The following is a 14159-nucleotide window of genomic DNA, read 5'->3' on the forward strand; positions in this document are numbered from 1 at the left end:
TTGTATTAAAGAAAGCAACATTATTAACTCTGTAGTTGTTACAGCTATGATGAATACAAATTAAAAATTAGACTAACTGATAATGATGAAAGCCCCAAGGCAAAAACATTTTTTTTTCCTTTTGCATGCTTAATAATTTAAACAGCAGAATAAAGCAGACTGGGGGAAAATAACCAACTATTAATTAACATGGCTTGTTTCTCTTTGTAATTCTGCTGGACCTCAGCCAAACACAAAAATATAAGCAAGGTTTATCAACTCTGATTAAAGCTCCAGCGTTACTGATTACACTGAGATGGATTTAAATTACGGCTTATTTATCTTCTTTATTCATTATGATAGCTTCCACTTCATAATGCTTGTAACAATTTTGGGAATGTAAATCCCTATCATTTAACCTCCAGGTTTTACATTTTTAAGAAGAAGAAGAAAATTATGGAAAAGAGTGGATAAAACAGCATGATCATTAAAGAATTGTCTTTATATCACTGTCTACCTGAATATGCCATCAGTTTTGAAGGGATTGGTAACATTCAGGTTAAATTTCTTCAGCTCATAACATGGGGATCTGCACTTTATCATACCCTAAAATAGAACAAAAACCACAAGGTCAAGAATCAAGTTATCATTGTTTTTTCCCTTGTCCCAACCTTCTCTTGCCCTAACACAGTCAGGGCAGCTAAAAAATGAGAGGATCACATAAGCACCATCTAAGTTCAGAAGTCTATCCAGATGTGCTCAGTGATTGTGGATTACAAAAACATGACTACCTGCCCTGACTGGGATATACCTGACAACAACAGAGTCTTTGGTTAAAAAGCAGAAACAAATGCAGAAGCATCTACATGCTTCTGCATTTGTGGTCCCTCTACATGTGACATCAGAAATCACTAGACTGAAGCACATGAACACCCCCAAAACAGAATTTCCAATAACATTCATATGCTGAAAGGGCTCCAGATTTATTTTCAGAGCAATCAGTGCAAATTGTTACAATTTATTCAGAATTCAAATGTGATTTATGTCCTTAGGAATCTTACATATTCCTCTAGGGTTTTTGCTGCATGTACATAGTCTAATATTGGAAATCTGAAAATTCATAGGTCAAAGGGGAATGCTGATGGTAACTCCCATTTTCATTTGTATCTCAATCCCCTTTTGTTTGACATAATGTACAGAATTGTTATTGTTATATTTTTTGTGACAATATTAATCATACACACATAAACTTACAAGAGGATCAATATTCTTAACTTCAGATTTCAGAGAGAATGTCAGTGTGGCACCATGTACTCCAACTTTATCTGAGATCAGTAGCAATACTGCTTCAGCAGGGTGCAGGAAACGAATTGTGAATTCCACATTTACAAAGCCTTGTCTCCTAGGGAAAAAAAAAGCACAAAACCAGGGCTCAGAAATTACTCAGAAATGTAATTTCAGGAGCACATTTCAGAGTCTTTGTAAGGGAAGAGTTCTAGAAAAGGAAGCAATTTGTTTCCTCTGAAATATTTTGTTGTAGTATAATCTTCAGCCTAAGAGTATTTTCAAACTTTCTAGTAAAAGAACTATCTAGAAAAAGAACAATACTAAATCCTTATTGCTTTTTACATCAGCATATAGCTTAATTTTTCTTCACACACACTAGCACAGGAAGTTCTCTTTCATTAGAGTATCACCCTAAGTTAACAACTGATCCAATTTATGCTCCTCTATCTGAACAGGTTTTTCTGAGTTAAACAGTCAGACAGTCTGTTATGAACTTTGTGGGACAGATCTAGGTAGTCTTAATAAAGAGTGAGAAAGAAATTAGTTTAAAAAACATTCAAAATAATTAGGAAAGCTGAGTAATTAAGATGGAGAAAAAACAAAGTTCTCTTGTACAAGCAACAGCTTCTCTCTAATGGGAAAACTGGAGAAGACCATACAGAATGAGAGTTTAGACTAGGTACACATTTAGAGTTCATCTGCATCAGCCCTTCAATGAAGCAAGAATAAGAAAACTTCAGTGCCTGAAGCTCTCACTTTGAAGCTTTCCAAATGTCTCTCTGATTTTGAGATTAGTCTTAAGAAGGCAGTAAGTCTTAAATTGTCAATTCTGAATAATGATGATGAAATCCTGGAAATTCTGTAAATCTGGCTCTTAACAGTTTTTAAGTTCCTACTGCAGAGCCTCCATACAATTCCATTTATGCCACTGAAGAGCGGCCAAGTCCCCCAGAGACTGAGGCTGCTAGGTCACCACACCATTCAAAATGTTCTGAAAAAACATGCTGTGATGCAGGCACCCAGAGGAATAAATTGCCTGAGATGTACACTCCCAAAGCCACTTTAAGGATCAAGTTTTAAGTCTGCTCTGCTCACAAATAAGGACAGGCAACAGCAGTGTACAGCACTTTCTTCCTGATCTTTGCCCTCTGACTCATGCAGTAGCTGAGAATTTGGATTTGAATTTTTTCCTTCTGTGGCAAAACCACAAAGTTGCTTAGTTTTTATCTCTATTAATCCATGTTGTGTCAATGTAAAGTGAGGGCAAATTCATCTCATGGAATTATTCTATAACCTTGGGGGTTTATGCTATTCCTGTAGTGAACTGCAAGTCTGCAAGGCACAGTGCAGTGCCCTGGAGAGTGGGAATGTCAGATGGAGAATTGATGATGCCATAAGCAACATAAGACACTCAGCTATACTGAGAATGTTATTCACATTACTATAATTTCCAAACCCACCTACAACATCATGATCTAACATGAAAAACCTGCAAAACTCTCATATGTCTCATCAATTCTAGGAGTTTTTTAAACACTTGCACCAGAATATTAAGAAAGTTATTAATTTCAAAGAACCTATTTTTAATTTAATGATCATGACATTATGATAAACTCTGCAGAGGTTACTGTGCATGACTGGCATTTCCACAGGTGTTTATTTCCATGCAATTTTTCATATATTTGTTTGTGTATATAATGCCAAGCAGCTCAACAACAAGGTTTTGCACATTTTCTTCTGTATTGATTTTGCTTTGTAGTTTGTTCTGAGTGTTTCATTTTAAAGGTGAAGTGAAAAACAGCCATGGTATTGACCTTTCATAGAAACACATGGTATTTTCAAGGATTACATTTATATGATAACTCATATTTGAAGTAATTGCAAAGAAAATGGAATCAAATCAGCCTCACAGCTTGCTGAAAACATAGCATTATTTGTGGTTCCCTTTGCATATATTTATAATAGGCATGTAATTTAATACTGACCTATTGATGGTCCTCAAAGAGCACTTTAATTATGTTATCTTCTTGAATTTGACCATTTATATTTGAATTTTTTTCTCCTTCACAGTTTATTTTCATACAAGTGTTGACCTTTTTTTTCTTTTTACAATCTCTAATCCATTTTATCTGTAAATTGATATCTTGCAGATAAACTTCAAAACTGCTGACAACCAGAGTTACCACTACATCCCTTTGTCCTCACTAGTTAAACAGGGATTAATGAAATTCCTGTATTTATTCAAAAAGCTGCATAGCACAGAAAGACCAAAATGTACTTAGTGAACAAAAACAATGAAATGGTGATATACCATGAGTATTTCTGCTACCAGAAATTATAACTAATGCTTTCCCAAAATTAAATCTCAAATCCCTAGATGTCTCTCAGACATGTAAAATGAACAAGTAACTACATCACATCCATCTTGGTGGGGAGGAAAGATGGGACAAAAAGATGCAGTGTAATACTACTCAAACCTATGTCATGGTCTCTTTATTTCCCAGTCATGCTTAAATTAAGAGCCAAAATCTGAGACTTCAAAAGAAAAGAAATCTACCTGCTTATGCTTCTACAATGCATTGATGTATAAAATGTGAATCAAGTTTTGATACATAGGAGAAAAATATATACATTGGAGACAGATGACTCCTGTAATGATATGAAGGTTTATATATTGCCCTTAAAGCTCTATTGAGCTCAACTGCAAGAGTCTCACTGAAATATTAGTCTAGATTTGTTCCAGGTTAAGGAGACAAACCTGACCCTTATACCAACTAATTTTGCCCTGCTTGTAGTTGAACACATTTCTAGTGTTCCACCACTCTTAAATTAGTAAGTTTCTATTTCTGTAATGCTACAAATAATAACACAAACATTCAATTACTTACATAGGAGGAAGGGTAACAGTGTTTCCTTTAGGTAAAGAGAACTCCTCAGCATCTCTTCCCACAAGAATAGCGTTGTAGGCCAAATTGCAATTGCTCGGGTTCTTCAGGCACAGCTACCACAACAAAAACCAACAAGATCAGCCTTTTTTTACTCATTTTTTATACTATATAAGGTGTGTTCTGTGGGTAAGTTCCAAAATACAAACTGAGGAGATCACAAAATAAGTAAGTACTTCAAATAACTGGGTAGATAATTTTCCTTCCAAAGGGGTGCAGATTTCCCATGGACTATCCAAACTTTATTTTTGAGAGTATAGTGTACACTGCATTCCTATGCCTGTGAATGTCTCAATCCTCTCTTTCATCTCAGATTTGTCAAATTTGTAGATTTTTTCATGTGCTTTCAAGCATAGAGGAAAAACAGAAGTGAAATCCCAATACTGAAGAGAATAAAAAACAGAAAATGCACACTTTCGTCTCGTATATTTACTAGCCAAATGACAAGAAACCTATTAATTCTTTGTTGTAGCTTATATATAATACAAACACATATATACAAACAGTGCTCTAACCTTGCATTACTATGAATCTCAATTCAATGGTATCAATACCTGCTTCACAATAGTTGCATGGAGAGCACCTGCAAATTCTATTGTGTTCTTGGGTAAGTAGTGAGGGAGAGTGTCATACAGGTGGACACACAAAATAAGCATCATGACAGGATTTGGGTCACAGATATCAGTGGCCTAACATTGAAAACAAAAAAAAAATGACATTCAGTTAAAATTTTGCCTGTATAGTATAAAAATAAGAAGAAGGAAAAAAAATCTTATTACACAGATATTTTATTCTAACCTGGAATAGCTGCATTATTCTCATAGCTAATATGAATATGAATCTTGTGACTGCATGAAGGAAAACCCTAACTAATGAAAACCACTGACATGCTCTGGTGATAAACCCAGGGTAAAAATTAAGCTCAACATTTTTCCCCAAAGGTTCAACAGAAACAAATGCTAATGTTATTAAATGCAGCATAACAGAATAAGCATGGAAAACTCACTGTCTGCAAAAACATACATCTTTACTACCTTAAAAAAAATTAAAATCTTTTAGTTTATGTAAAATACCATCCCAAATACTCCTACGTACACTAGGAGTTTACGATAATTTCACCTCCCAAATAACAACGATACAGTTGTTTCTATTGCAGATACTTTTATACTTCTGTAAATTGATTTATAAAAGGTAGAAATTATTCCTACAGGTTAAATATTTGATTTACAGAAATGAGTTTTAGTAGCATCTGTAAAACAAGTCAAACTTTAGTCCTCAGCAATTCGGGTAAGTCACTGAGGAGAGTGGTAAAATGATTTGCCACAGAGTATGAAAAAGGGAGCAAAAAAAGCATTTACCCTTCTGGACTGTCTTTAGTGTTGTAAGAGAGATTTATAGATATATTTATCACCTTAACCATCTGAGTTAATTTTTATTTTCAAGTTAAAGTTTAACGTTTTTAAGGTAAGTTTTCTCTTGCCCTGTGCCCAGCCAAGCAGCTCATCCTACGCCCAGCAGTTCTCACAAAGCTCCTCCTCTAACCTTCCAAGAGAGTGAGTACATAACTGGGCACTGATCTGAAGTTCCCCTGCAACTCTCCATGGCTTCCTAGATAACGTTTTTCCTTGTAATTCTTAAGATTAATTTCATAGACTCTTCATGCAATGATGTAATCATACACATCTCATCTCATATTTCTATTTAATTCCATCACCACTGGTTGAAAATTCGAACTTTAGGATGCATTAACTATGCAAAGTAAGAAAGCTTCTTCTGTGCCAAAAGCTTTAAACCTGAAGTCTGAAAAGTATTTTGGTTTTTCCATTTATTTATCTCAGCAATGGCTATTGAATGTTAACCATTATTCCAATACAGTTGTGGTTTTACACCCCTACTTTTCACTTTTCCTGTATTTTCATTTAAGATAGAAGATTACCTGTTGAAGACTTTCTTCTGCCACTTACTTCTTTCTACCCATTTCCACTTAAATCAGAATTTATTCCCTGAGAAATTACAACTCTATCCTGTGATTACCTCATAAAACTCCATTTGTGCCATTTATCTACTACTCTAAGAACTAAATTTAAAAAAATCACATTTCTTAACAAGATTCATCAGAAAAAAATCACAGTAAACATTATTTGCTTTTAAAAATATGTATTGGCAAACAATAGCAATAATTATAAATTAATAATAATAAATAATGAAGTCTGAAAAAAAAATCTTTTACTGGCTATTCCCAATCTCTGCACCTTCCATCCTAATCTCTTTGTCACATACATTTCCTGCATGTTGCTGCTATCTACCATTCTATCTTGTAATTTTTTATTTTAGACTTTCAGCTGAATCTTCTTCAAATCAAAGCATTTTAAAACTTAAAAATATCAAACACAAATTAAAAACACATAGACAGCCACCACTAATTCTAGGGTTGAATTTTAAGTCATGATCAGAAAGTGGAAACCATTTTCTGCCTGAAGTACTCCATCTTAAATCTACACCTTAATCCCTAAAAGGATTTCAAAGCCTTGAACTCCATTAAAAGTGTCATTTAAACCTGAAGCTGAAGATTAGCTGACAGTTGAACTTCTTTATCATTACAGATTCTTAGATTTTTAGATTGAATATGCCAGCTTTAAGACTTAACACATCTCATCTTGTGCTGTTAATTAATGCAAATGTCCTGAGAGTTCAAAAGCAGTGACTGCCTGAGTCAAGAATTTTGCTAATACTATTGGAACATTTTAGCCTGCTAAATTTCAGACAAGATTATCAGAAAATTCCCAAATTAAGAGATTTCAGCAAAAGGATTCATGTATTTTGCCATTTTTATCACCGCAGAACAAGATAGTTCAGATGTTTCTACAACAGCCTTAGAAAAATATATATGAATTTCAATGAATCTATGTAAATTTGAACTAAAATACAGACCTCGAAGATCCAAAATCGGTTCCTTTTCATGGTACTGTGTACCTTTGTTTGAATTGTTACAATTCTGTACAGAAGTGGATTATCCCATTTACTGTTGACAATTTAGTCTTAAAACAGGTACATTAGTGAGAACATCCTAGAATTTTGCTTCCACATCTAAAGTGCTCAACACCCTTTCATACTGGCATCAAGCCTCTGCCTTTATGTGCTGAACTACCTGTTTTTCTTAATAAAAGCTGAGGCAGAAATACCTTTGTTTTGAGGGTTATACCCAGATTACTTTTTTGCTTCCTGTCAGTAACAAGTATGGAAAGCAGTAGATTTTCTTTGTCATAACAAAGTCATTTCTAACAGAGTGATCTGCATCAGGAAACAACAGCAAGACAACAGCTGATACAAATGGAAATAGCAGGGTTAATTTTTCCTTGTAATCATAACTCAACCAAATGGAAAGGGGAAAAAATTGTAATTGAATATCTTTTTATACTACTTTGTTCACACAAATAAGCTCTACCTCTGATTCCTAATGCCATTAATTCCTTTGGAAAGTTTCCTCCTACACTTTCAAATACCATGTCTATGCTACTGTATCTTTTGCTCTTCCAGCCAGCCCAATATGCTCTCAGAGATATAAATAACTCACAAACAGTGAAGGAAATGTAGACTAGTAGCAGAAAAAAAATGGGTTTGAGAACAACAAAAAGAACAAAAGAACAATATCTAACCTATGTAAGATCACCATATATATAAAATTTGGAGCCATAGGTCAATAAAACCATGGAGATGTAAAGCACATTTACTAAACATATAAAAGAGATCCCAAGCAGATCCTTGATGGAAGAAATTATCAACAATTATCAACATTGCATTCCTCCCCAAAAAAAAACATCAGAAGCTGATGGTTTTGAGTGAGTGCTATTTTCACCAGCATCCAAAGCTGCTGATTTCTTCAGGCACCAAACCTAGGAAAAAATTCTCAAGGGCCTTCATGTTTAAATGCATCTAACTGTCACTAGACATTTGTATAATTTTTTTCACCATTTATTTTTATGATTAAGTGCATGATGTTTGTTCTTAAACATATTTTTTCTAAATTGCCTTCCAATAGTAATAATTAATTCCATTTGAGTTTTCACTGTGTGATTTAGGATGCAAAAATTTGAACTGAATTAATTTATGTTCAGCTAGTCATGCATGGGCGATTCTACAAAAGTAAATATGGAAATTACTTTTAATTAAGTCTATTAATATGAAGCAGTGTTTTGGTTTCCATCGTATAGTAACATATTCTAAAACAAAACTGTTTCACTACAATCTCACCTTAATTGGATGTCCAACACTACTATACAAAAAATCAAAATAAAAATATGAATACATACAAGAGCTGCTAGTATAAAATCACGTACGTTTACGCCCATATCCAGATTGATAGCATGCAGAGCCTTCACAAGTACCAAGGAGTTGTGAAAAAACTGTTCCTGAGTTCTTGGATTAGTATACATCTTTATGAAGTGAGTGGGAATCTAAACAAGACAGAGAAATCAAACTCAACCTTCCACTAGGCAAAATTACTGGTTTTGTATTTTTGCTAATTCAGCAATCAATAAGATCTAAATTTTGAATTGAAATTCCCTGTTAAGAATAAACCCAGTAAAAAAAAAAAAACCAAAAAACTAATACTGAAATAATCCCTAACAATTTGGTAAATATTGGGTTTGGTTATTTTTTTCCTTTTTAAAGATCCCATAGGCCAAGAGTTGCTGTAGGGGAAACTTCCCTGTCCAAGCACCCAGGAGCCACTGGCAGTGACCTGAGCTGGGACTGAAGGGCCCCTGCAGTGTGAGGCTGGAGCGAGTGATGGGAGCCCTGCTTGACTCCCCACACACCCCACTCTGACACCCTCAGACAGGCTTTCCTCACTGTCTCGACCCCAGGTTTCCCTCAGCACCATCTGGATCCTTAAAATAATTTAATCTGAGTGCAAAAACAGAAGAACACCTCGAGCTGGTCCTCTGAGGAGGGACCGCGTGCCAAGGAAACCCTGGGCTTTTCCACCCCTCAGCCTGGCTGTGTCCAAGTCTGGGGTGTTCCTGCTGGATCCTCGCTCCTGCTGTGTCCCTCTGGCCACCTGGCTGTGCCCCAGGTCCCCAGATCTTCCTTAGGCAAAGAAAGGCAAAGTGCCAGGTCTCTCTCCTCGGGCTCCCAGCAGCCAGAGCTCCTCCAGCTGCAGCCCCCACCACAGCCACACCCCAGGGCCTGCCCGCACTGCCCTCCTCAGCATTGCAAAACAAAACAAGGCACTGACATTAATAACTGCACATAAAACTTGCACCATATTAAAAAACATTCTTACCAAATATGGACAATAAGCTGCCACCAGTGCTGCCAACACCAGACCATCCAGAAGGTCGTGGTCAAAATTCACTATCCATCTCATGGGTGGTATTCCACCTGATTAAAAGACAAAGCAAGATTCATGAGCCTTTCTTCTCCCCAGGATGCCTATTTTGTTCTGAATAGATATGGTAACTATTTGAAATCACTGATTAGAAGAAATAAAATAAGGAAGCATCCATTCACATGCAGAATTTCTCTGTCCTGTTGCTGAAAACTTGAAAAATCTCACCTAGAATATTGTAGCCATTGTTCACTCTGCTGCACCATGTAAGAGTATTCATCACAGCAGAATGGAAAACAAATAATCTAAACTTAACCTCACAGATTAGGAGCCTAAATATTTAAACTTTTTATTACTGTAGGCCTAACATTAATAGAGCTACTGAAACTCATGAAAATATGGAGAAATCCTTTAAAGTTGAAATGCTTAGGACACAAAAAGGAAAGGTTACTGATTTTCTTTAAGGTCATATTGAATTATTTGGCATATATGCAATATAAATGAGAGCTAGCAGCTCAATTGTTACAACAGAAATCACCAGTTCTACAACTGTTGTAAACCCCAATGCCTAAGAAGGTTAGATAATTTTTATATATTTATTATGTTTTTATTAAAATAGATTATTAAGACATTAAATGTAGTTTATTTATAATTTCATATTTGAAGTATCCATATCTTGAAATATTTAACATAGCACTTACACAACTTTACTATCTCAGGTCCAAGCTTCCAAATTTAGGAAACATTTTGGATTTCAGCCAATGGCAAGGTTTCAGATGAACTGGGATCAAGCTTTCTCACATGGGACAAATTATATAGGTTTCATTTCACTATTACACTTAAATTAGTTCAACCCAAAGTAAACTCCTGTAGCAGATCCTCAGCAAAATCTATCATTATGCAGAAAAAGAGTAGACATTTATAGGCTACAGTTGAGGTATCATCAAAAAATTTAAAATGTCTCTCACTTCACATCAACTTTCACATGCTTCAGCATACTCGTAGAGGTTTAGTAAGAAAAAAACAGGAGCAGATGCTGCATACATTTAAAAACAAAGGCCTGTAAACCCATCTGAGCTTAACTCTGTGACATCAGTAATGATTTTAGCTTGTCACTGCTTCCGTGTGGTTGGCCCAAAATCCCTTACTTTTTCCTATTCATGCTGTGAATCAATTTTGGTAACACTATTCTAAATAGTCATTAAATATATATTCATTAAATATATTTTTAAAAACAACAAACACTGTTTAAAAGAATATTTGCATGAATATTTCATTAAGTTTTGAAAACAAAATTAAAACTTGCATTAATTTCACTCTGTCAAAACTACTTTTTCCTTACTGTTTATCTGAAAGAACTTTTTGAAGCAGAAAATTCAACTTTCAACTCTTGAAAACTCCATATTGGAAGGTACCAACGATGGAGGATATATAACTGACTGGATATACAACATCTTCCTGTTACTTACAACAGAAAGAGATTAGAGTAATATAGACCTCAATATCTAAATTGTAACAGTATTAATTTTAACTCAATTCAGACATCAATTTTACAAATATTTGCAGTAAGAGACATTTGTTTCATCCCATCTTCTTGGCAAGCTGCTCACAGTTATTTAAAAAATACTTTATGTAGTTGCTGCAAAAAACAAATACCTTAAAAATAGCAAGATACATTTTTGAAAGTATACTTTCTTCTTAAAAAGTCAGTCTTTCTAACATTCATCATTTTATTGATCACAGTTGGGACTTATAAAAATCAATAAACTGTCTTCTTTTTTTTATTAACAGAGTTCAGACTCACTCTCAACACCTTATATCAGCATTTTTAATAAATCACCATTTTCAAATTTTTATTTTTAACCTTTTAAGATTAACTATTTCTGCTTGAGTAAATCCAATATTCAATTATTCTTCTGGATAGTAATCTAGATTGATTTGCTGAGCAATGGTTACAGAAACTCATTAAACCATATTCTTTGATGAAAAAAATGGGTGCATAAAGGAAAAAAAACATTACGTAGAATATTTTCACAACTTAGCTAATTAAATACTTCATAAGCATTTTTGTTTTTCAGTTAATCCTTCTGCTATCAATCAACCTACTTAACTCAAAGGCTTGTGAATAAATTAGTCAGAAAACAAAATATATTTTTCCTAATTACATCAAATCTAGCAGAACATCTGCCAGCTAACCACTCTACAGTAATTAAGTTTTTAAATAGAATTAGTTAATTTTCATAAAAAAAAAACAATAGAAATCAGAATTATTACTCAGGATACCTCTAAGCTTGTAAATATATTGAATTTCATTTGTACTGGCATTTCTTGAAAAAAAAAAAAAAATCAAGTGGAGCTCTAAGACAAAGATTTACATCCAATGTAATGATAAAAACCTGGCCAAAAAATAGTTTCAAAGATAAATGGCAACAGGTAGCAAACAATTTTATGTGACTGGGGGCAGAGGGAGAGAAAATTGTTCAAACTTTCACTTCTGAATTGAGACAGATTCCTGCTACTTGCTAGCTGCATCCCAAAAGAGCTGGCTGCAAATTTTGATAACACCAAGACTGAAATGGCACATTCTAAATCTCCCATTAATGAAGAGGAGTGAGACAGAAGCCCCAATTAGGCAGATAATGAACTGTGCTCTGCATATAGACTAATGAGATTGGGAAAACTGGGGAATTGGAGTTATGAAAAGAAGAAGATCCAAAAAGGAAACATCTCCAAAACTAATCCATGGTCTTGATGAGACAACGGGGACTGGAAAGAAGGTGACAAAAATTCATAATTGGAGGAAAGATTTTGGAGATGGGAGAAGATTCTGAAGATCAGAGAGGTGCATAGAGACAAATGCCACTGCATGTCTAGGGACTTTGGACAGACACGGGATTGGTCTCTGAGCAGCAGCACAGCAGGAATTGACTTTTCCCTGATGCTCCAGAGGCACTGAGGAGATGTGAAGAGTGTTGTGGGAAGCAACTGGATGTGTGAAATTATCAAACAGGGCAAGAGCTCCTTCTACAACACATCCAGGATCCTCATCCACCACAGGGTGTTTTGTACTCTGTCTCACCCACAACAAGAGGTGAAAATACTTGGTAAATAAAAATAACTTAGCAGGATTATCTCGAAGGGGATGTTCAGCCACTTATGAGTGCACTCAAACACTTGTTCTGGTTATAGAGATCTAAAAATACACTGCAAAAGGCCTCTGCAAGGGATCAGAAATGAGAGTAGTTCTGTTTCACTGGCTGATTGCACTTAGCACTAAAGGAAGTAGCACGCAGTCAATTCAGTGATTTGGGACCAACTGAACTCTGAAAGCAGTTACTGTTAATAGGTTTGTTGGGTATTTTTTTACAGGTATCATGTTGCATGCATGTAGCAACCAAGCATTACAGCATTGTCTCCATCTTTGTTGTGACAGGTTAAGCCAACTCTTGAAGACACACTGCTTTCTTCATTCATGAAGCATTTCTGCACAGAAGCAGCAGAGTTTTGCCATGGCACTCTAATTATTCACCACTTTTTAAACATTTTTTTTCAAAGTTAAGTCCAGATTCACTGAGTTTTTTAAAACTTGATGTTCTTACCCTGATGAATCAATAGAAAGTCAAGGTTTTGCAATGGGGTTTTTTGCTCATATTCTATTTTTCATTAAAATCCCCAAATCAAACAACAAAAAAACCCACACCACCAAAATTAAATATTTTTTTATACTTATTATTATATTTGAAGCCTCAACATTTTTTTGTGGGATTTGAAAACTATTTTCCATACTGAGATAATCAAGGCAATACCATAACAATTCTACACAAAAATGACAAACCACTTACTTATTGTCAGAATTCCAAGCAACAGTCACCATAAACTCCTCTAGGTCAATTTATTTTTATTTCTTTGATATGTAAATGATACAATAGACCAAGGAAAAATACTACACATTTTAACTTCAGTAAAATTTTGATTGCATTCTTTGTCATAGAAAAGCAATGTAAATATATTCTAGGAAAAAGGTCCTATAAAGTGAAGCACAAACTTCACTGAAAAACAGTAACTCTACCTGCTATCAGCTGTCCACAACAAAAATCCTAGATTGTGTACTTGCTAATATTTTCATATGCAATTTTTTGAAAATTGCACAAAATTATCTTACTCTTATCTGGAGAGAATATAAAACAGATTAAAGAACTGACTTTGGAAAGAAAAATTGTTTGCAAGTATTCATGAGGAAAGGACTATAATTTAAGCTCTTGAACAACTGGAGTAATGATCTGAAACAAATGGGATGAAATCCAATAATGATGCTTGCAGCACACTACAATTAATTAAGAATAATTCATTACACGAATGCTAGATGAAAAATCAGACAGAGAGAACTTCTGCAGAAAAGAATCTGGAGAAAACAGTAAATCAAATACTGTGGCAGGAAAAGCAAACACTGTGTTAGTATGCATTAACAGGAGAGTTGCATCTTAGGCACAGACTGATCTTTTCACTTGTGTTCATTTCTAGTAAAGTCTCCCCTGGAAAAGAAATCAGCAATGGCACCAAACTGCAAGAGAAGGAACAACTAAAAAACAACAACAACAACAAAAAAAAAAAAAAAAAAA

General features: G+C 34.7%; 1 protein-coding gene across 1 annotated transcript in view; it reads right to left on the reverse strand.

Annotated features, from left to right (window-relative positions):
- CFAP47 (cilia and flagella associated protein 47) overlaps positions 1-14159 on the reverse strand; it is a 268440-nt gene that overhangs the window by 181911 nt on the left and 72370 nt on the right. The window contains exons 34-39 of the mRNA XM_077781662.1: positions 9496-9593; positions 8549-8665; positions 4766-4900; positions 4155-4267; positions 1234-1381; positions 497-585 (exon numbers count right to left, since the gene is read on the reverse strand). Of these exons, the coding sequence (XP_077637788.1) occupies positions 497-585; positions 1234-1381; positions 4155-4267; positions 4766-4900; positions 8549-8665; positions 9496-9593 (700 nt within the window). The remainder of the gene's footprint in view (positions 1-496; positions 586-1233; positions 1382-4154; positions 4268-4765; positions 4901-8548; positions 8666-9495; positions 9594-14159) is intronic.

Source organism: Lonchura striata, chromosome 2, assembly GCF_046129695.1.
Source record: "Lonchura striata isolate bLonStr1 chromosome 2, bLonStr1.mat, whole genome shotgun sequence".
Classification (NCBI taxonomy): domain Eukaryota; kingdom Metazoa; phylum Chordata; class Aves; order Passeriformes; family Estrildidae; genus Lonchura; species Lonchura striata.